The sequence below is a fragment of the Gobius niger genome (assembly GCF_951799975.1).
Source record: "Gobius niger genome assembly, chromosome: 2".
NCBI classification, from domain to species: domain Eukaryota; kingdom Metazoa; phylum Chordata; class Actinopteri; order Gobiiformes; family Gobiidae; genus Gobius; species Gobius niger.
Genome location: NC_136853.1, coordinates 22,532,419 through 22,555,103, shown reverse-complemented (window position 1 = coordinate 22,555,103; position 22,685 = coordinate 22,532,419). Strand labels below are relative to the sequence as shown.

General features: G+C 39.9%; 2 protein-coding genes across 4 annotated transcripts in view; both read left to right on the top strand.

Annotated features, from left to right (window-relative positions):
- Window positions 1–44: 44 nt before the first annotated feature.
- cacfd1 (calcium channel flower domain containing 1) lies at window positions 45–1,808 on the top strand. Its single transcript, XM_079551718.1, has 5 exons — window positions 45–524; window positions 922–994; window positions 1,120–1,245; window positions 1,324–1,431; window positions 1,667–1,808. Exons 1-5 carry the CDS (start codon window positions 416–418, stop codon window positions 1,746–1,748), a joined length of 498 nt encoding a protein of 165 aa, XP_079407844.1. The 5' UTR covers window positions 45–415; the 3' UTR covers window positions 1,749–1,808.
- A 3,392-nt stretch (window positions 1,809–5,200) lies between these two features.
- The window catches only part of LOC306959671 (carboxyl-terminal PDZ ligand of neuronal nitric oxide synthase protein), a 35,680-nt gene continuing 18,195 nt past the window's right edge, over window positions 5,201–22,685 (top strand). For 2 of the 3 annotated variants that reach the window (XR_013792633.1, XM_079551845.1), the window contains exons 1-2: window positions 5,201–5,495; window positions 5,887–5,958. Coding sequence is in view for 2 of the 3 variants with exons in the window: in XM_079551845.1 (XP_079407971.1) it covers window positions 5,391–5,495; window positions 5,887–5,958 (177 nt within the window). In the remaining variant the exon portion in view is untranslated. The remainder of the gene's footprint in view (window positions 5,496–5,886; window positions 5,959–22,685) is intronic. The other variant, XM_079551846.1, reaches the window with a different exon arrangement.

Below are 22,685 nucleotides of genomic sequence, written 5' to 3'. Positions count from 1 at the left end.
TGTAAACAAACTATGACGCAGGGCAATCCCTCCTCCCACAATGCTTTGCTCGTCACATCGGGGAGGAGGACTACGTAGCAGCTGCTAATACCCAAACAAGGGGAGTTGTATTACTTCCTTGGGGTTTCTACCGTTATAATAGTTTTTGTAACGCGTCACGTTCACATCGGTTCTGTTTTTGCGCCTGATGTCTGTGGAGTTCGCGTCAGCGCGTGGTTCGGATGCTGCGGGTTTTGCTGCTGGTTAACATCAGGCCACCCATAGTACGAACAAAGGAATTACTCTGCCCTTAGTACACATCTGATCACTGACAGTGCCGGTGGGATCTGACAGGGCCTGTGGTATTGCATCTGGCTTTTGTATTATTTCACCACATTTCCCCCGAGAGCTTTCGCTTCATAAGCAGAATAACACAATGAGTTCTGAGGAGGCTGGAGCAGCCGCCAAACCCGCCCCTGAGGATGATGGGATGACATGGTGGTACCGATGGCTCTGCAAAACTGCTGGAGTCCTGGGAGGAATCTGTAAGTAGTGTTGGCTCGGATGCATGTGGTGCATATATCCATTCTATCTATGATGTCCCCCGTGTCAAACATACGACATGCTTTATTCGATCACATCGTTATAACACTGTAATGGAGCCTTTATAACACATATGCAGCGGGTCTTTCTTGCTCTGTTCTTCCAGTCACAGTGACACCAGAGTCAGCTGGCGCGGATCATGTTAACTCACGGACTGTTGCATATGCAATGAGCTCTGTATTATTAAAGCAGTCCAGAACAGGCCTCTTGTGTCTGGAACAGAGTGGGCTTGTTTGGCTTCACATTCTGTACAGACCTACAGTGCGAACCCCTCACTTCATATACAAAAGTTATTGTGAAAATAATTTGATTTCATTTTCTTTTGTTCAACAAACGCAGCTTGTGCCACTGCGGGAGTGTGGAACTGTGTCACAATTAATCCTTTAAATATCGCTGCTGGAGTTTGGATGGTGTAAGTTCTTTGTTACAACTTATTATAAGGGCTACCCATATAGTAGCATTATATGTTTTTGATCAAATATGAAAATAAATATAAAAAGATGGAATAAATATCAATGCTTGTGCTCTTTTCTGAAGGTTGACAGCCTGCGTGTTATTTCTGTGTGAAGTCCCCTTCTGTTGCCAGTTTGTAGAGTTTGCTAATGTTATAGCCGCTCGTGCAGACCGGCTCAAGCCTTGGCAAAAGGCCCTGTTCTACTGTGGGTGAGTGCAATATACTTCACACAGAGTAATCAGAATGTATTTCCCATGTTTGTAATTCCATTGATTTCTGTTTTGCAGGATGGCACTATTCCCTATAATCCTACGTTTCAACTTCACCACCCTGTTTGGAAACGCCATTGCCTTTGCCACAGGAGTCCTGTATGGCTTAGCATCCTTAGGCAAAAAGTAAGAAACAAATATGGATGTTTCTCATGCAACAGTTGTTACAGTTTGATTACATTGTGATTAATTTCAATATGATTTGCTTTCTTACCTGCTGTAATCACTGAATGTCGTCTTAAGATAATGCTCATTATTTAAAGTCTCCATGTATTCATTTTTAACAATCAACCCACTCCTTACCTGCTGCTAACATTTGGTCACTAACCGAGCGTCCATTTCCCGACCTTTTCCTGTGTAGAGGGGACGCCGTGACCTACGCCCGACTTCAGCACCAGAAACAAGGAGACGAGGAGAAGGTGACAAACGGTGCCCCTGAATGAGACAGAACAATGTTATCTGCATTGCTTTCAGTGTTGTATTTCAGTTTAAACTATTGATCTCTCATGATCACCCTCCATCCTTATCATGCCACTTGTTTATTTATGGAATGGTCCGAAAATCCTCGCCTGTTTATTGAACCACCTCTCCTTTAGTTGGAACTCACATTGCGGCCGTGGACACATTGTTGAGCATCGATGTCACCTTTCATGTCGGTGCAGGTGATGAATGTATTTAAAACATTGAGCTCTTCTTGACCCATATTTTAGCGTGAACATGTGGGTCTCTCCAACTGGATTGTAGGGAATGGAATAGCAGTAGATGGTTCAACCAAAATGTTTCAAAATCGTAATCTCAACTTTGGTCAATCTCAGCAAAGCATTCACAAATCAAATCTAGAAAGTCTCGTCTGTGCTCGTGAATCATAATAGTAAAAGTTTAATTTATTGTTTTTTTTTGGTAACACTTTACATTACAGGCCGGTAAGTCCGTGGTACTCACAGTGGTAATTACTAGTAATGACAGTGGTACCTATTGTGGTACCTACAGTGGTAATTACAGTGGTACTTCTTGGTACTTCTTGTGGTACTTCACTTACAGTGGTAAGTCATGGCCATACCGCCTTTGCCAAGTCACAGAGTTACCACTGTATCTCTCATTACTTTAAGATACAGTGGGATACTCTGTGTAATGAAGGTTGTACTTCTATACTTCGGTATTTCAAGTGATAGTTTCTAGTAGTTACAGTGATACTTCTATGGTACTTACTGGTAATTCAAGGATACAACAGCAGCAATTCATAGGTAGTAAATGGTGTACTTCTACATACAACAGTAATTTCTAAGATTGTGTAACTTTAAAGGCGCACCGCGTAGAATTTGACTTAGAAATGAAATGGAAATACTAGCATTTATTTGATGATGAATAATTTCATCATTGGAACAATACCTCATAAATGCACAAACAAACATGTGTATTTGCTGTGAGCGGCTCAGCTCTACTAAGACATGACTGTATCTTTACCAGGAGTGGGTACGCCTCCAGCTCGTCTCCAAGGAGATGTGACTAAAGTCAGTAGAATTTGAGATTAAAATAAGTTAGGTCCTCATCCAAATCCATTCTTGATTATTCCCTGCAGTAATAGTATTTTTCTGTGTCGAGCTGGTCAATAGGCACTAATGGGAACAGTATAGTCCAAAATGTTAACACAACATAGAACAGCTTTAGGGAAAATATGAAGTACAACCTTCATTACTGAGAGTTACCACTGTATCTAGAAGTACATACCTTGTAATTCTCACTATAGTATCCTTTAAGTACCACGATAAGTACCTAGAAGTACCACTATTAATACTAGTATTTACCACTGTAAGTACCACGATAAGTATCTATAATTACCACTGTAAGTACCAAGGACTTACCGGCCCGTAATGTAAAGTTTTACTGTTTTTTTAATACAGAAAGTAAGATTGAGATTGATAAATATGTGGAGAAAAATCTGACTATTTATTTGCCCTAGCTGATCAATCTTTTTTTTTAAATATTACATGCATTGGGGGGGAAAAAAGGGAAAGAGCGATTCATAGGTTCATTGGAATTTGTTGAACTTGTAGCTTTTCTATGGCATTGACAAATGATAAAAAATCTCCTCTGAACAACAAGAGGTTGGTCCAATCCGTGTTTAACCATACTTTGCCTTGGGGAGGCCGTGGGAGAAGTTGTGCTTGTGGTGTTGCCTTGCCTCTGTTGTGAACCTGTGTTTCTGACGTAATTGTTTACATGTTCTCTTAACCTTATTCAGTGTAGTAAATCTCTCTCAGGTATTGTGTACAAAGTTACTGTTCAAAGGGATTGGAGAGAAGTGGAAAGAAATTCTGAGCCTAAAGAACTTTGGTTAAACTCTTTCAAACAGCTGCACAAATGTTTAACAGTGTCATTAACACTAAAGACCCACCAGCTGCTAACATTGGTCTCCACATACTAAAGTTTTAAGCTTCTACTGAGGATCCACTGTTTTCTTTTGAAACTTGTTTTTGTTGGTTCCTCGCAGTAAAAAACATGTATCCAGTAACACTTTCTGCACCAGCCTGCAGGTCGTGAATGTTACTTTTTATGTGACTCTTATGTGTGAGTTGACTCGAATGATATCTGCGAATTAAACAAACTTGCATCTCTGTGTTGCGGGGAACTCTTTCTCTTGTTTAAAGAAAAATGATACAGTACACGTAGCCCATTCATTCATGGATGGATGGATGGATGGATGGATGGATGGATGGATGGATGGATGGATGGATGGATAGATAGTATATATTTCCTCACATTCACAAAAACAAAGCAGGATCTACTGAATTAAGAAGTTAAACACATAAAAAAAAGAAACACTTTACAGCAATCGTCACAACAGAAGTCGCCTCACAGGGCAGCACCAAACATCAAGGCAATAAAACAGAGCAATAAATATGACAATTAAAAGTTCAGGTAAATATAATGGCAAATATAATGTCCAATAGGAGGTAGCGACGAGCGGCGTGGGTGTCCCCCGTCCTTAGACTCTCCAGCACGGCAAGGAAAAACTCAAAAACCCGGCAGGAGAAAAGAGAAACCTTGGGGAAAACCACAGAAGGAGAGATCCATTCCCATGGACGGACAGGCTATAGAGACCCAGGGCCGAAGGATCCCTCAGCAGACGGGCCAAGATAACAGACCGTCCAGTCCTCAGATTCCAGAATGCAGGGTTCCTCCGTTCACCCAGGTTCCTCCGTTCACCCAGGTTCCTCCGTTCGATCTAGACAGGCACTCCCGAGGGGGAGTGGGACAAGAGACACCATGTGAATAGTGATGAACAGACTACAGATAAATTAAGTATTGTATCATAATAAGACAAAGTCTGCAGTCAACTAAAGAAACCAGCAGAGGGCGCCATGGCTTAAAGCTAGATTTAATTGAGAGGATTACAATACATCTATTACACTTCATTAAATAACGTATCCATGTGCATAAGCAAAGAAATGAAATTAAAGAAAAAAACAAAACAAAAAAACCTGTTGCTACACAGTAGAATTAGTTAAATACATAACCTCACATTTCTGGTCTTTCTCACGTGCCTGTTACACTGATTTTGTGCCACATGAGGCTTTCATTCCAGGCTACGACTTTACCAGTGTCTCCATATCGGTTGTGTGGTGCTCACTTCTGTGTCTGCGATGTTATGTCTGGTCTGAACCCCCTCCCGAAAGACTTCAGCCTCAGACGCAAAAGCTGTCACGCGGTTGCGCCATGGAACTTTGCTCCAATGAGGACATGCTGTGTTCCTCTGAGGGGGAGACGGGGGGGTCGCCACCAACAGCACTTGATTCAAACACCGAGCAGAGAGCATCACCTGCTGCGGAGCGCGCACTGAAGGGCAATATTCAGCCACGTCTCTGCTGAAGGCGATCGAGTCGAAAAGAGGACGTAACAAAATGTTTGCGAACATGTGATCGTTTTCAAATCATCTCCTTATTTGAGAGCGGGACCCCCCCGAAACAGGAACACAATGCGCTTCGTCTCCACGGGGGACTCTGTATTGGAGCAGTGCCATCCAGACTCAGTGCCCGCCGATCTCACTTTGGTGTTTTGTTGAACGGTGCTTTAGATTCACAGCGATGCCCGCGAGGAACAGGTACAACCTGGTGGACGATCTGGCGGACTCCAGGATCCCGCTGCACAACGAGGAGGCTTATCAGCACGGGATACATTTCCAAGCCAAGGTGAGATCAAGGATCCTGTAGGACTTTTGAAGGCAGGTGGTATAGGAGTTGCCTTATCAGTTTGAAAAGAGCACGAGCTGTTTTTTTATTATTGTATTATTATATCCTTCAGAGTATGAACACAATAAGCGAATGTTTGTTTGCCCATTCATTTGTTTCCACCTTTTTCATCTGACACCTGATAGCTCACTTATATGTAGAGTGCATAGTAAGAGATTTCAAAGCCTGCTCTAGGTGTGTCTTTATTGTGTCCCGTGACACTGACTCCACAGTGACGAAGAGCAAAACAAAAGCCCTACAATTGAATGTTAATGTGAATGTGCAGCGTCTGTAGCCTGAAAACTTTTGCCACATGTTTGTACTGACTCTGCTTTGTTGTGATTGGAAACAGTATGTGGGGAGTCTTGACGTGGCCAGGCCCAATAGTCGAATGGAAATTGTAGCTGCCATGAGGAGGATCAGGGTAAGGATGAACACAAACGACTCACAACCAGTGCAGCCTCATTCACAGGCAGTGTGAATAAGAAGGATTTTATTTATTTCAAACAATAGTGCACATAAAGGATTTCTGGAGGACACAACAACAAAATATTAAGCGGTGACACAACAGATTATCTCTTTGTCCGTTCAAATCATGTTCTCATTTCTCCCTGTGGACCTTCATTTATCCAGAAGCCTTCTCATTGCTTTACTGAGAGCTGCAGTGGTTTGAAAGTCAGCCACAACAACAGGGCTGACTGCTGCTGCTGCTGCTGGAAATGCAAATGAACATGTGGTGAGAGGCATTTACATTAGTCTCTGTGTTTGTTTTTGTTTTGTTTAGCATACCTGAAGTCATTTGGAGAAGATATTGTCTTTTGCATGACAATGTGTTGGTCAGGCTCACCAGGGGCTTTGTTTGCCTCACCTGTGTTAGTGTGTGTCTGGTTAATTGATGGATTCATGTAATATCAAACAAAAGTGGATGAAGGTGCATTGTGTTTTACATGGACAGATGTGGCTTTAATTATATATAAAACAAAAACACTGAGTATATTCAGAAGTGGATTTCAGTAATGTTTCCGTAATATCTTAAGCAGAACAGTTGTTGTTGTTGTTCACACATGCAGAAGAGCGGACAATAGTGATCAATGCAACACTTTCTACATGCACACTCTAACCAGCAACCACCAACAACCTGACTCAGTATTGTTTATTTATATCTTAGGATGCATGTACTGTTTGTGAATATCTATTAGTAAGTTCCCAGAAGAGCTTTAAGCCTCAAAGCCTCAATAATGAATAAGACAGATGATAATGGACGTGCCATTGTACGTATATGCGATCTATGTTTTAATGGGTTTTTCAGGGAAAATGCTTTGAATGCATCCTACACTTCGACAAAGTACCATATAAAAAGAAACTCATTCATAAATAATTATATTTACAAGATAAAAATATGCCTTTTAAATGGCACTAAGCATGCCATGTTGAGTTTGCTGGTTCCAGATACTTTCTATTTGTGTTGCTTTTCAGAATATAAATAGCCTTAAGAGGTACTGCCCTGGTTCAATGGTCTTGGGGAACTCTATTTTTGCCAAGCACTTAGCTCTTTGTTTGAGTGAAACCCCTCACAGTCTTCTTGCTCCATTGTCGGAATACAGAAGTAGCATTTTAGAGGGCAGCCGTGTGTGCCATTGCCAAGTTGTTCTTCATGGATGAATATTGACGGGCTCCTCCACTGACTTCTTCCCTCTCATCTGTTTTCACGAAGGTTCAACTGGTCCTTTAACTGTGCAACTGTGCATGGTTTTCAGCGGACTTGGGTGTGATTAAAGAAAGCTATAAGGACAATGTGACGCCAGGAGCAGTGGCTTTGCAGAGGAGCCCCCAGAATCCAGAAGAATAGTGGCACAGGCCTGGCAGTGGTAGTCCTTTCATCTCGGGCGGCTAATCGCTTTAGTCTCAGTCTATGGAAGGAACAGTGGGAAACATGAGGAGAGACTGAGGGAGCTTTAACATCATCTCCAAACGGGGGAACAGGGAATAGAGACGCTGTTCACGACATCTTTGCTGGCACTATAGCATACCCTTTTTTATCAAGTTGGTTATCTTTCACATTATTTGATCGTGTGTTGTGTTGTACAAGAATAACACATTAATCTTCCCTAAAATGGCACTCTTCAGGTCAGGTTTCTTATTATTTCAACACATATACAAACCAAACCACTGAATTAAAGATTGATGAGCATTTTCATAGTAATCAGGAAAAGGGTGTTTATTGGAGGTTTCCATCTCACTAATGACAAGAGGTATTTCTAACCTCGTCTGTCTGCCTCTCATACGCCCACCTCCCTCCTCCCTCACATCAACAATGCTTATTTTCTCTCCATGCCCTGTCTCTCCTCCCACCAAAATAGTCTGCGTTGATTTGTCCCATCTACAGCTCTCTCCTTAGTGCTGAAAGAAATAGATTTTTGGCTGAGTGCAGCCTCTGCTTCTCTTTGAATTTTGATCAGCTCTAATGGGATTTTAAGCTTCCCTCAGATGTCCGCCAGGATGCTGCCTCTTTCCTCCCACGGCCAAGAGGTTCAGTCAAACTCACTTTTTTGGATTTGACCCATGGTTACACCTTCATGTTTAACTTTAACTATATTTTTCTTACTGTCTTTTGATGTCATCTGCATACCCTCTGTGGTGATTTGCCTGATGTAGCATAGATTTTATGGCCGGAGATTCTTCCTAACGCAACGATTTCTCCGGTCTTGCAGGAAAGACAGGTTTGTTTACGCTTTATGGAGAATTAGGTGAAAGTAAAAAAAAAAACACACACACACACTGATTATACATTAAAAAAAGACGAAAAATAATGACAACAACAAACTGATATTAATTTAAAAGAAATAAAATTAGATATATTTGTGTTATGTTTGTGCAGACTCTGTTGTCCAGGAAGTATGGATCCTAGTGAAGCTTTTCTGTTACATGCACAACTATACAGAACTGTTTTTAGCCTAGATTAGAAATTGTGAGAGTTCCAAATGCTCATGATATTTTACTCAGATTTTCTAAATGGTCAAATACCTGTTTACTGCTTTGTAGCAGCTGTTCTCTTAATCTGATGTATTTGTCTGGCATAAACCGTTCACATTGTGCCTTTATCTGCACACAAATCACACACAAATCATGATTAAAGGGGCTAGATGCAAGTTAGTCATTTTATGCTCACTACTGCTACCTCAGGTCTTAGGCGTAACTGCAGGTTCTATATTAAGCTGGACCCGAAGTAACACCAACAGGTCTGAGCTCATTCTACACATTAGGACATGGCTGAAACATGTAGGGGGAGGAAAATACTTAGTTTTAACATTTTTAAACACTGTATAGTCCCTTTAAGGTTGATTTTTCGTGAAATCTCAAAGTTTTTCATACCTAGTCCAAGGCATTCAACTATTTCACACTTTTCCCATACTGCTTGAAATAATAGTCTGCTTAATAATAGTTATCATCCTTTTCAGTAGTTTTTCCCCTAACTGGGCTCACCTGACAACTATTCACAGGCGTCTGAGATTGATATCAGTGATACAAAGAGCCCTGACCTTTATGACACTGAAATATCATTTGCATAATAATTTGGAACGCAGTGTAGTAGTGCATAGTAGCCTATGCTCTTGAATGTGTGGAAAAATAAATGCATATAATTTGTTCATATTGCTCTATTTAGATACAATCAGACTTACCTTGTAGACCCGTGACAGCTTTTTATGTTTCAACATGATGAAAGAAAATGTATCTAATGATGATTCATAACTAAGTCAGAGCAAATCCCCTGAATACTGTAGGCACATACTGTAGGCAAAGGCTATAAGATTTGCATAACAATAAGTCAATACGTCTGTCCCAAAAAAACAGAGCAGAAATGAGAGCACAGCTTGACTCTAGGAAGGAGGGGGGTCCATGGCACAGTGGATGTGTGTGAGATAGGGTGTTTAAGGGGAACATGACACATAATGGGGGGCATTGTTTTGTCTTGTGTCATGCTGGCTTAGTGGCAGATGTACAGGAGAAACACAGGGGTGACCTAAATGCGTGGCAAAATGAGGATCATGAGCTCTGAAAAGATAACCCTGCTGCCCCTCTTTGAACGTTCACATATGTGCAATGCCAGAGGTGGGCAGAGCAGCCAAAATCTACTCAAGCAAGGGCAGCGTTACTGTGAAATAAGAAGTAGCCCCCCAGATAATTATTCAAGTAAAAGTTAAAAAAGTATCTTGTGAAAATACCAAGTAATTGTTTGAATAATAATAATGTGTCCGATTTATAGAGCGCTTTTTTGAGTGTGTCTAATTTAAGTTTTTCTTTAACATATGCCCTGAAGGTATAGGTAAAGTAAATTATTATTTTAGGAAAGAAGAAAATTAATCACAGATGAAATGTTTTAATCAAGTTTCAATCATTTCCAACATGAAGTTTGTACCATTTACATATTTACTCACTATAGACAGAGGTACTAAAAGTAACTGTTACCTCAAAGTCATAAGTAAAGACTACTGCATGATTAAAGTGGTACAGTTACTATAAAAGGTTACAAGAGTAGATTTACTTGTAATTGAGTACCTGCCTCTGCAATGCGTACAATATATCATAATTTAGTATGTGTTAATTTATACTCATTATATGCAGTACGCACCAAGTAGTCCTGAAGTATTGTAATAATATTTGGAGTATTGTATTTGATAGATTGAGCATCAAAATACTTTTCATACTCCTTTTCAAATCCAGGTCTTTTATATTCCAACATATTCTTTTATAGTCTGCTTGAGATTTAGAATTGCTAAAGCAGTACTAAGTAACTTGTTTACTTTAATAAATCCTCTCTGTAGTCCCTCTGGGGGTAATACAAGTATTAATGGGATGATTGGGGGGGTCTTTCATCTCCCCCTGGTGTTTCTGGCCAGAAAGCCATGTTTGCAGCTTTCTCTACACTGGGTCGGAGGCGCAATACACTCTAATGGAATCACGAAGAAGAAGCTAACAGACTAACGGGCAGGGGCGGATCTAGAAAAAATATCACGGAGTGGCAAGCAGGGTCAGGGATAATTTATGGGGTGGAGACACATTGTACAATGTCGAATGTTTATAGCGAATGTTTTGCTTGATCTCAAGGCAGTTTTCTCCATCTAGATGCAGGCTGAGTATATCGAACTTCAGATTTTGTTCTCATGTCAGGCCTACATGTTTGTGGTAGTTTGTGTGCAGTTACTTTAGGGCCTGAAGACTCTCGGAAAAGGTAGGCATTTGATTTGGTGCAGCCCTTGTCATAGAGAGGCACTGACAGAGGGTTTTGCTCAGATCTCAGTAAGTTGACCCCTCTTTTTCTGCAAGCCATGACACACGCGACACACCGTCTTTACAAATGCCAATATGTGCCTCAAGGCTGTCATTTTCAGTGTTGAGGTTAAACCATAAGCACAGGCCGTTTCTCAATCCCCAGTATGCGTACTTAGTACTCGTGAACTCCGGGGTACGGACTTGCGGGTGCAGACTCGGAGAACGGACTTCAGGAGTTCACGAGTGTGGACTCGGCTTTTTCAGCGTTTGGAACGAGTGAACTCGATGACATCACAGGAAGTAGCTCCTGAACACAGGGCTGTGAGCTTTTAGAACATTAAATCACATCATATGAAATTAAAAGGGTGACACTGCAGTGGAAACATGTTTTTAAAGACATAAATTATACACTTTTGCAATAAAAAAAACATAAATGTTTACATTTTAGACAATTTCACATTATTATTTTTTTACAATTATAGCCTATAAATAAGGCGCTATGTGGAAAGTCATTAAAAAATCTGATGTGCAAACTGAAACAATAATAATAAAAAACAAATGGGTCAAATATGAACTTGTTTGGGGGTTGCAAATTATTCTGAAAAAACAAACAGACTTTAAAATATGTAGCTGTTTTTGAAGTTCCCATATAAAGATGTGTCTGCAGCGCCCCCTTAATAAAACAATGTACAAGTAAAATGCATTTGTCCTCAATGACCTGTTCATGACGTTAAGACTTTAAATGAAACTGTTGCTGATCGTTGAGAAAATGAAAGCATGTTCAAAGTTGTTTCCACACTTCTGCTCAGAAAACCATCTTGAGCAGGAGACACGTCTGTGAGGATAAAAGACTCTTAAACCGGGAACATCTCCGCGTTTATTTACATGCGCGCGATCAGCTGTAGTTCAGCTGGAGGGGCTCGGTGCGCGCGGTGAGGCGCGTGCTCAAAACGAAACGGATTGTGGGAAATATAGCTGGCGGAGAACGCACAAGTCTCCTCTGATGCATCCTCGGTAAAACGGGCGGAGCAAGTTCTCATCCGGGGATTTACAGCGAACTTGCTGAGAAGCGAACTTTGAATTGGAACAGGACTTGGGCCGCGCGTGATGACGTTTCACGAGTCCACGAGCACAGAAGTCCGCACAAGTACACAGATTGAGAAACGGCCACAGTCTCATGTCATCCAGCACACCTGCAGAACAAGGCCTAAGTGAAGGGCGGGGCATTTCTACCGACCACTGGGAGGGTATTATTTAGTGAGGGACTCAGCCTGTTGTGAAGGTTGATGCAACAAAACATGTTCATATTTAAAATGAGATGAATAGGTTCATGTTCATTCATCACAGTAGTTTCCTAATTTCACATAACAATATATGTAACTCAATGGAAAACAGTTCTTAAGATAAGATGATCCTTTATTGATCTCACAATGGAGAAATTCACTTATTACATTCGGCTCTCAAGAAAACACTCAGGGTAATAATAGACAGGAAATATGCAAACAGTTCAATAGGAAATAGAGGTATCTTATGTTTTGATTGAAATCCTCCAAACAGAATATCAACAATAGCATGTATCATCTTTCCACATGAGTGTTCCTTTTGCTTGTCACAATATTAATACACATTTGAATCCCCACAAATGCCCAGCTGACATAATAACACAATCGAATGCCAAGTTTGTGAGTCATGAAAGTCACACTTTGCAGTGGCTGCTATTGTACAAACTTGTGATCACTTGAGATATTGTGGTGGAGTCAATAATTGTGTGAGGAAATTGCTTTAGGCCGTTGAGCTGCAGATAGGCTGTCCTACTTCTGAATGTGGAGATGTGTGCATTTCACTCACTTTCTTTCTGCTCCAGCGCTACAGCACTGTCACTCCCTGCCCCAAATACAACAGCTTTCTTAATATTTCATTATGCTCCGTGTTTTGTTTTCAACCCGTTTTATCTTATTTAGTTTGTGTGCTAAAATTGCAGGGCTGTCCACATTTAGATTATTTTCTGTGTAGATAATATTGTCTGGGATCATCTCATTTCCACTGTATATTTTTCACTGTATATTTTCTTTTTTGCTGTTTTGATGGTGTGTTTTAATCTAAACAGGGACAGGGATTTCCATGGACAGGTTGATGTTATAGTCTCAATACGCACACCTTTTTTCAGGCAGAGTTTAAAACTGTAGCACAAAACTGCCACACACAAAATGTGACCTTATGTGAAATAAAAAAGGAGGTACAAAGAGACCAAACGTGCTCCACTGGTGCCCACTGAACTGCTCTGAAGTTTGTCAGTTCCTATGAATTATTGAATGACTTCCACTTTTCTTGTGTTCTATTCTCAAAAAAAGACTAGTCGTTATGTCTGGCTGATACTCACGCTGTAATTTACTACTTTAGTGATGGGTTAAACTAGAAACAACCAGTTTCACTTCCAAATAAATAATGACCAGGTTAAACATCTGATGTTTACATACACTATTTTAAAAGATACACTGGTGTTATGTGTCTGATATGAAACCAGAATTAACTTTCCTTTTTTTAGGTCAATTAAAATGTTCAAAACTATTTCTATTTTCTAAAAGAATGAGAGATAGAATTTATTTTGCTACTGTCTATAAAGTCAGAAGTTTACATACACTAAGATTACTTTACCCTCAAACAATTTGGGAAATGATGATGTCCTTGGAAGCACAAGTCGGGATCATCCTTTGGTGCAATTTCAAGACACTCCAGGGTTCAGGCTCATTGGTTCAAACAATTATGTAAATGTCCAGCCATCATACAGATCAGAAAGAAGGCGGGTTCTGTGTCCCAGAGATGAACGTGCTGTGTTTGAAATGTGAAGATCAACCCAAGAACAAATGCAAAAGACCTCATGCTGTGGGGTTGTTGGGAATGTTGGGAATGTTGCGCTTCACAAAATAGATGACATCATGAAGAAAGAACATTATGTGGAAATATGTGGAGCAACATCTCAAGACATCAGCCAGGAAGTTAAAGCTTGGGCACAGATGGGTTTTCCAAATGCCTCAATGAACGCAATGACCCAAAGCAAACGGCCAAACTGGTCACAAAGTGGCTTAAGGAAAACAAAGTCAATGAACTAAAACTACTGTGAGAAGCTTGTGGAAGGAAATCCAAAACGTTTGACCCAAGTTATACAGTTTAAAGGCAATTCTACCAAATATTAATCAAATGTATGTCAACTTTTGGTTTTGTAAAAAGTAATATAAAACTGTGTAGAACATTTTATCTCTCATTCTTCTGGCATTTGATTGACCTAAAAAAGTAAAAGTTCATTCTGGTTTCATGTCAGACAGGGAGAAAAAAAAAAACCTCTGGATCCAGGACTCTTCTCATGTATTCTAAAGCTAGATGGGATTTTCCTTGCTAAAACTTTCGACCTGTCTGCAATAAAACATTGACCTCACCATGACAACTGCATTTTTACTTGTGAGCTTTTATTAAGAGCAGTGATTATTGTGCCCATCAGTGACAGTGAACCCTTTGTGATAACTTAGTGATGATGACTGTCCTTCAGGTCTCTGTGGTTTTAACAGAAATAAAGACAATGTTATGTGTCCGTGTAGGCATTACTTTAACACACTGCTGTCTGGGCTTTCTCCTGTATTTATCCGGCTCGCCTCACATCATGCCATGGGGGGATTGGAACTGACTTGCTAATGAGCACAGCGGCAGCCCATATTCTGTGTAATCATATTCAGCGGTGGCATTAGCATAAGTTTTGAATGTGTTTTCATAGTTTTCTCTTCCTCTGAATATTTCCGTCCCAACTGGATCCGTGTAGCCTGTGATCAAGTAGCTGTGAAAATGACAGAACCGTATTGCCTCTCTGCGGTGGCCTATATTTCCCTTTCATTCTCTCATCATTAAGTTTAATACATATTTAGCCGATATATGGGTATCAGCTATCGGCTTCCTGTTCCTCGAGGGAGCGGAGAAACATTACAGTGGCAATCGGTCACACCTCGGATGCTCAGATTGTTTTGGAATCTGCAGAATTTTGTCTTTCAAAGAAGTTCCTGCTAAACATGAATGTACTGAATAAATAGTAGTAGTTTATTTCCTCACATGTCAGATGTTTTTCAAAGATCAAAGAAACCCCATTTACAACTGTGACACTCTATCCAAAGATTACACATGATACAGTTTCTCTAATAGTAGTAGTAGTAGTAGTAGTAGTAGTAGTAGTAATAAATACGCCCTATGCCCCTCACACACTGACATATTTTGCAATTTAGAAGCGTCATCGAAAATTGGCATCTGCTTCAGAAAAATCCACATCGGTCGACTTCTATACTGTACATAAGGTCTCTCTGGAAACATCTGAATTTGTCACTTGTAAACTTCATGCAAACCTGGTGTTCCCAAGTTCATAAGAATTATGATGAAGTCAAATTAGAAACTGAATAATCCTCAAGAGAGCGTTTAAAAAAAAAGGAGGGTTCATTACTTTCCTGAATGTGATCAAGCTAATTGCATTTCTCAGTCCAAACAGAGACTGCAGCAGCACTTTCATTTCATATTGAATAAATGAGAAGTAGATTTATTGTAGTGTGGTGTAGTCACAGTCTGCTTCCTCATAATGTAACCGAACCTCGAAACAAATACTGTGTAGGTTTGTTTTGATCAAGTAATGAGTGAGTTGTCGTAATCCTGCTCTTAAATATTATGACTTCACTCTGTGGCATAGAGTCAAAGCTAAACTTCCTCCCTTCCCTCGCTTTTTGTTAAAGGTTTTTCATCCAGACAAATCCTCTATGTTCTGCTTATTTCTCTTTTCTTGCACCTTTTGCTTTCAAGTCCGACCAAAACCAAAGTGTTTGGTACGCTCAGGTTGTTTTTTTGTATTTCCTAACCCTGAGTAACTGCGGTGGGTGCTGGGGACAGGCTGTCCTCTCTGTGTGCCTGTCAGAGAGGCGCTCAGGCGTGGGGCCATCGACAGTGTGTGGGGGGGGAGACTACTTAAGAGCATTTGGTCGCCCTGGGACATGCTCTCTTCAGGTGTAGTTCACCAAACACACACTGTTCATGGAGGTGACTTTGTAGCTTTAAATGAAGGAAGCGACACAGACGGCAGTAGTGGTTCTGTTCATTCGAGGAGGGACACTTTGTTTGGTTCGATTTAACATATGCTGCAACTGATGTCACAATCAATACAGATGCAAGTGGTCAACAAGTGGACATTGTTGTAGCACCGTTGCATTAAACGCCTGGTCCATTTGCAGCGTTGTTGACTGACATAACCAGGAGCATGGACTCTGATCAGCTGCTCAGGTGCCTCCACCTGGCTCAGGAAGTGCATTGTGGGTCAGTAATTATTTTATTTTAGACCTGCGTATAATGTGAAAAATATCATCTCCCGCACACTGTAAAACAAAGTACGGTTTATTTACTCGGCCTTCTTCAGAGCGGTCAGGAGCCATCTTAAAAAGGAGTGGCCGATGACGCAAAAATGACTGAAATAAAAGGTGCACGGGTCATATAACATTTGACACTCAATACAGATCAGTATATTTGATCTATGTATAGGGCTGTCACGATAATGACTATATCGACTTATCATTCAATAAATAACAGCATGTCCCCTCTATTTTTTATTTGGAAAACTTTGTTTTCTAACAGACGCAAATACGTAGCGTTCACGATTTAGACTGTGATGATGTCATAATGTCAGGTGGAGGGCAGGGCCAATACAACTCTATGGGAGAAATGCAGTTTTTGTAAGAAATCTCCAAAACGAAAACTGACAAATGGTTTTCCTCTTCAGTATTTGATCGTGATTGGATTCACAAACCTGTGATATTATTTTTATGTCTGAAAGTCCTTTCTATTGGCCAGCATCACGGTTATGTTTTCGCATAATGTCACCACTTTTTGACGTTTTTCTGAGAAAATAATTGTACATTAGTTCATATGTGCCGACAGAGCAGACAATGAGCTTTGTGACAGTTTTTGTTTCATGTGGGTTCCTCCTGTAATGACTGAGATATGAGCCAAAAAACAAAGACATAAAAATATGCATTTTGTCAGTTACCACAGTTACCATAGTTACCGTCAGTTGCTCCACCTCAATTTAAACTATGGGCTCTTCAGAAAGTTGTGATGTCACGTGAATGCAACCTATTGAGTTACATTATGTTTCATGTTTATTGCAGCTTGTGTGGTGGGGGGAAGGGCCAATTCGTTTTGCATATTGTTATCGTGATATGATTCTTTTTTAATCGTTTTTTATATCGTTGTGGACACGATATAATTTATGTTCCGCTCAGCTCCATCAGAGCAGCAGAAACACTGACTGTAGAACACGGGGACAGGAGCTTAGTAAGTGAAGTGAAAACAAGGATGTAAAGTGCTTGAGCAGATCATATTTATGAGGAAATTAGCAAGTCATTAAAAGAAAAACTGAATTAATCTTCCCAGTAGGCGTAAGGCTGGGATTTTGTCATTTGTCCACTGTCAATTACATCGTCAAATATATCGTTATCGTGATATTTGTTTTTTACATCGTGTGGTAGTTTAGGATAAAAATAAAGGTTTACTGTCATGTTTATGCCTGAGAGTCGACAGTATCTAGTATCGTTAGAGTCAATAATATCATTTATCGCGATATTTTCCTGCCTCAATATATCGAACTTCAAATGTGTCGTGACAGGCCTGTCTATGTAAGATGTAGTGTTCATATGGGAAACAAATATCACAGTCAGTCAATCGAAGGAAAACGGACTGTGTATCATCATATGACTATGTCCACCTCAAATAATAATATTTTTTCATCAAGAGATATTCAGATAGAAATCATTTAGACCCTTAGGAGGCAGAGTCTGAAGGGCAAAAACCCAGTAGGCCTCCGGTAGTAGAGTTAATGTGAAATCACTGCAGGACTTTTTATGCCGTGGTTTCTTTATACCATTGTTTCTGTTCTTAAGACTCTATTTGTGCAAAAGCATGAAATTGTGCCGGATATGGTGAAGACACTAAATGAAATAGAGTCATTTAAAGTCTCTGATGCTCTCTAAGTAGCACTCAGGTCTACATAGGTGGCCCCCGCTCTACAGCATGACTGATACGTGGACATAAATAAACAAATGCTTCTAAGTGTATTTAAAATTGCCACCATAATATACTTTTCTCTTGCTTCTACACGTCTGCATGTGAACATTTTCCTTCTGATCTGAACCTCCAACCGTCACTTCCTCGTGAGGTCACTGGAGAAAAAGAGTGAAATTCCTTGGAAGTGCTTAAATCTTGTGGATTGTATTGGGGGGGTTGCTAGGCTGCAGTGTATAGAGCCCATTGTAGACTGGTGTATAGACTCAATAGCAGTGCAAAGGGGGAGTGTCGGTGACCCACAATGCACCCTGCATTCCTCTGTTTTTAGCACCAAGAAGAGAGGGGGGGGGGTTTCTCTTATTTTTGTGTTTTTCTGCCACTGGGAATCCAAAATTAAGCCCTTTTCATTATTACAGTTTCAAAGAACAGACTGGGCCTCTTTTAATACTGAAGCTACAGGAATCGTTCCCCACTGGCGGTTGGCAGGTGCACCAGATTTGTAGGAGTTAATCTCGAGCGTAGCTATCTTTCATTGTAAAAGGTTGCCCTGCTGCTTCCTCTGCTGGTCCCTGTTTTATCCGAAGGGAAAAGAACGGTTACGAATCCTTATGGCATTGCTGCAGGTCTTGATTATTCATTCCACTGAGTGATGCTGCTCTGAAACTGTCTCACCATATTCCACTGTGAGCACTTAGCTACTCCGATAATTACGACGTCCTCTCGGCTCTCGTCATGTAATCTTGAAGCATTTGCCCACAGACTTCAGGAGGGGATGTTATAAACTCAGTCTGACCATGGATGCCCGTCCTGTTTCTGGTTATGTGCTGACGTCGTCCACATTAGAAGAAATCCAAGTGAAAAGTAGAGAAAAGAACAGAAAACAGTTTGACATTACTCAAATCTGAAAGCAAAAACAGTGGCAAACCAGAGTGAGGACAAAGCAACAAAAAAGCCCCAGAAAAAGCCACAAAAGAGTAACAAAAACGAGATGAAAAACAGAACTAAAAAAGACGAGAACCCTGCAATAACTTTCCAAAATGTGACAAAAATGTGGCAAAAGAGCCACAAAAATGTGCTGGAAAAGCACAATAACACAAAAACAATAACACAACGCAAAGAGTGACAAAACACATGACTAAAGAGTGATTAAAAAGCAACAAAAAAAGCCACGATAGAGCGACAAAAAGGTGATGAAAATAAGCCTTAGCTTTCAAATGAGGCTTCACTCTGGCCCATAAGCTGCAAGCTCAGAAACATGGCGGGTATCCATGGCAACAGTGAATTTATCACATTCCAAACTCTATTGCTTTAAAGTCTTATCATAATTGTCCGTAAAGATCAGTATCCTATTATTTACAGCTAAACTTTTAGCTTTTCCTGTATTACAAAAGTCACTGTTTAATGGTAGTTATTCTGAGACAAAGGTTCTGTGTTGTGGGGTGCCTCAAGGGAGTTGCCTTGGACCACTGTTATTTTCTATTTTTACAAACGATTTGTCTTTTATTTTGGAGTGTGCCACTATTGCCCTATATGCAGATGACTTAACTGTTTATGTGTCGGATTATGACTCTACCAGACTTAATACTTCATTAAATAATGAACTAAAACTAATTGAAAATTGGATCAAAGAAAATAAGTTAATTATTAATGTTGCGAAAAGCAAATGTATGATATTGGGATCTAATCATCTTTTAAAAGAGTCCCCTGTTCTGAATTTGTTTGTTGGTGGGTCGATCATTGAACAAGTGGCTGAGGTCAAACTGCTTGGTGTGACTCTGGACAGCAGGCTGAACTGGAACGCTCACATAAAACAATTAGTGAATAAAATGGGTAGGAGTATGGCCGCAGTTCGGCATTGCAGAAAATGCATACCGACTCGCATACGGAAAACTTTGGTGGAATCAATAGTTTTATGTCATCTGGATTATTGTCCCATCATTTGGGCAACAACTACAGAGAATAATTTAAACAGATTACAGATTGCACAAAATAAAGCGGCTCGGCTTGTGCTTAACTGTTCTTTCAGAACAAGCATTACAGACATGCACAATCAGTTAGCATGGCTTCAAGTAAGAAGTAGAATCAATTATTGTCTTATTAAATTTCTAAAAAATATAATTATCACAAAAGCACCTGAAATTATTTATAATAGACTGACTCTCTTCAGTGATGTTCATACTTATTCCACTCGCCAATCAAGTGAAGGGCGTTTTCTGCTACCTGCCTGTCGAACAAATCAACTTCAGAGAACATCGTGTTATAGAGCAATGGTGGCATGGAATTCACTCCCACAATTCCTGGTTTCTGGGATTCACAATGTTAGTTTTTCCAAACGACTTAGATTGTATGCACTTACTTTGGAGTAACTGGATCATCTATGTAATGACTTTACAATGAGCTATGTCAGCTGATATGTTTTTGTTATATTTGATATGATACCCCGAGTGTGGTAATATTTGTTATCATAGAAGAGCTTATGTTGTTATATTGTCATGTTCAGTAGGGCTGAAACAGTTAATCGATCGGTCGACTAATAATCGATTATTGAAATAGGTGACAACTTACTAATTTGTAAAAAAAAAAGGGAAGAGAAAAGAAGGAAAAATGAAAGAAAATTAACTAAAAAGGAAAGAAAAAGAAGAGAGAAAAAAAGAAAAAAGAAAAAAAAAAGGAAAAGAAAAAGAAGAAAAAGAAAAGAGAGAGAGAAAAAAAGAAAAAACATTTACCATCCTAATACTCTATTTACAGCCAGTCAATTAGTTGTGTAAATAACTGATGGATTGATCGACTATCAAAATGACCGTTAGTTGCAGCCCTAATGTTCAGTATATATGTGTTATGTTTCGTTGTGTTTCGCTGTGTGTGTGTGTGTGTGTGGGGGGGGGGTATGTGTTTTGTGTGCACTTCTGTATTTGTCTTCATTGTTGCACAGCCTTGATGTTAATATTTGTTTAAAATTGTTAAGACCCCAGGAAGAATAGCTGCTTTATTTAGTAGCTAATGGGGATCTAAATAAATAAACAAACAAACAAATAAACAGTAACTCTCTGTCCTTTTTGTGAAGCTTGTGGAAACGTGTTCTGCTGTGAGGGAACAGTGATAAGTCTGACTGAGTCCACAGATCGTACAGCATCTCTTTAAGCCTCATACACCTGGTGTTGGTAGGTTGTAGTTTTAAATAACAATCTTTGGGCTTTTCTGGAGTACAATGGAAGATTTAGGTTTTAAATGATTATGTTTGACATTTCGCCTGTTCCTAAAGCACTCGGGCTGATAATGTGGAGTTTAATTAGAGATTCAATATTGTATTAGAAATCTCTGCGTGATCTTTGACGAATCACTGTCCTTAGAACATCAGTCAGAACTGAACGGGGAAAATCTCAGAACAATTATGTCCACAGATGAATGATTATCCAGCCTTTTTTTCATCTCGTTACAGGTTATTTTCATGTCTAAACAAAAACGAGCTGTCTTGTCTTCAGCAGGTCCAACATTCTGCAGCGAGGTTACAGAAGGGCTCATTTTACTCCTAAAGCTCTGCATTGGCTCCCTGTTTCTTTTTGTTTCCGTCCTATAATCCTGACCTCCCCAGCCTTGCATGGTCAGGCTCCCTCCTACATTACAGACTTGTTGTCCTTACTCCCCCTCTCAGAACCTGCTCCTGGTCCCTCGTACTCATGTTAGGACCAGAAGAGGTCGCCCCTTCCAGGTGGTCACGCCGACGCTCTGGAACGTTCTCCTTCCTTACGTTTGCTTGATTTGGTTGATGTTTTGAAAAGTAAACTGAAAACCTACTTGTTTCTATAAAAAAAAAAACTTTACATACTTACAAACTTACTTACTTATTACAGCTGTACTGAAACTCTGTGGCTTTTGTCATTTTGAATGCAATACAGAAAGGACTTTAAGTGCATAAAAAACGCTGAATAGGAATTTGCTCAGCTCTTTGCTTTGGCAGAAGGCGACTCGAGGTGTGAATTATAGAGGAGTTGTTTTGACTCAGAGAAAGTGCAGATAGGTGTACGGCTTCATCCAACAGAGCCAGGCTACAGTGTGCTGAGGCTGCAGCACTTTTCACTATGCTCCCTTTCTTCTTTCTTTCTTTTCTTTCTTTCTTTCTTTCTTTCTTTCTTTCTTTCTTTCTTTCTTTCTTTCTTTCTTTCTTTCTTTCTTTCTTTCTTTCTTTCTTTCTTTCTTTCTTCCTTCTTCCTTCTTCTTTCTTTCTTTCTTTCTTTCTTTCTTCCTTCCTTCCTTCCTTCCTTCCTTCCTTCCTTCCTTCCTTCCTTCCTTCCTTCTTTCTTTCTTTCTTTCTTTCTTTCTTTCTTTCTTTCTTTCTTTCTTTCTTTCTTTCTTTCTTTCTTTCTTTCTTTCTTTCTTTCTTTCTTCCTTCCTTCCTTCTTTCTTTCTTTCTTTCTTTCTTTCTTTCTTTCTTTCTTTCTTTCTTTCTTTCTTTCTTTCTTTCTTTCTTTCTTTCTTTCTTTCTTTCTTTCTTTCTTCCTTCCTTCCTTCCTTCCTTCCTTCCTTCCTTCCTTCCTTCCTTCTTTCTTTCTTTCTTTCTTTCTTTCTTTCTCATATCTCTCTGATTCTAAACTTACCTTCATAAGCAGCTCCTCCGATTCTGACCTCTGTATAATTAGTCTAAAGCTTTAGTGGCACCGTGGACTGAAGTCTGAGACAGGCCGTCCAGAAATGACACAAACATGCAGAAAACATTTTACAAGGATCTTCACTTCTGTGTAACTTTATTTCCTATATAGTGTAGTTCTATGCTTTCTAGAACTAAAGGTGTCAGAATGAGGTTTT

What these genes read in the sequence shown, in the direction of transcription:
- cacfd1 (XM_079551718.1), top strand. Translation starts at nt 416, where the DNA reads ATGAGTTCTGAGGAGGCTGGAGCAGCCGCCAAACCCGCCCCTGAGGAT. An exon ending in AAGGCCCTGTTCTACTGTGG is followed by an intron (nt 1,246 to 1,323) that starts GTGAGTGCAATA and finishes TCTGTTTTGCAG; the next exon opens with GATGGCACTATTCCCTATAA. An exon ending in TTAGCATCCTTAGGCAAAAA is followed by an intron (nt 1,432 to 1,666) that starts GTAAGAAACAAA and finishes TTTCCTGTGTAG; the next exon opens with AGGGGACGCCGTGACCTACG.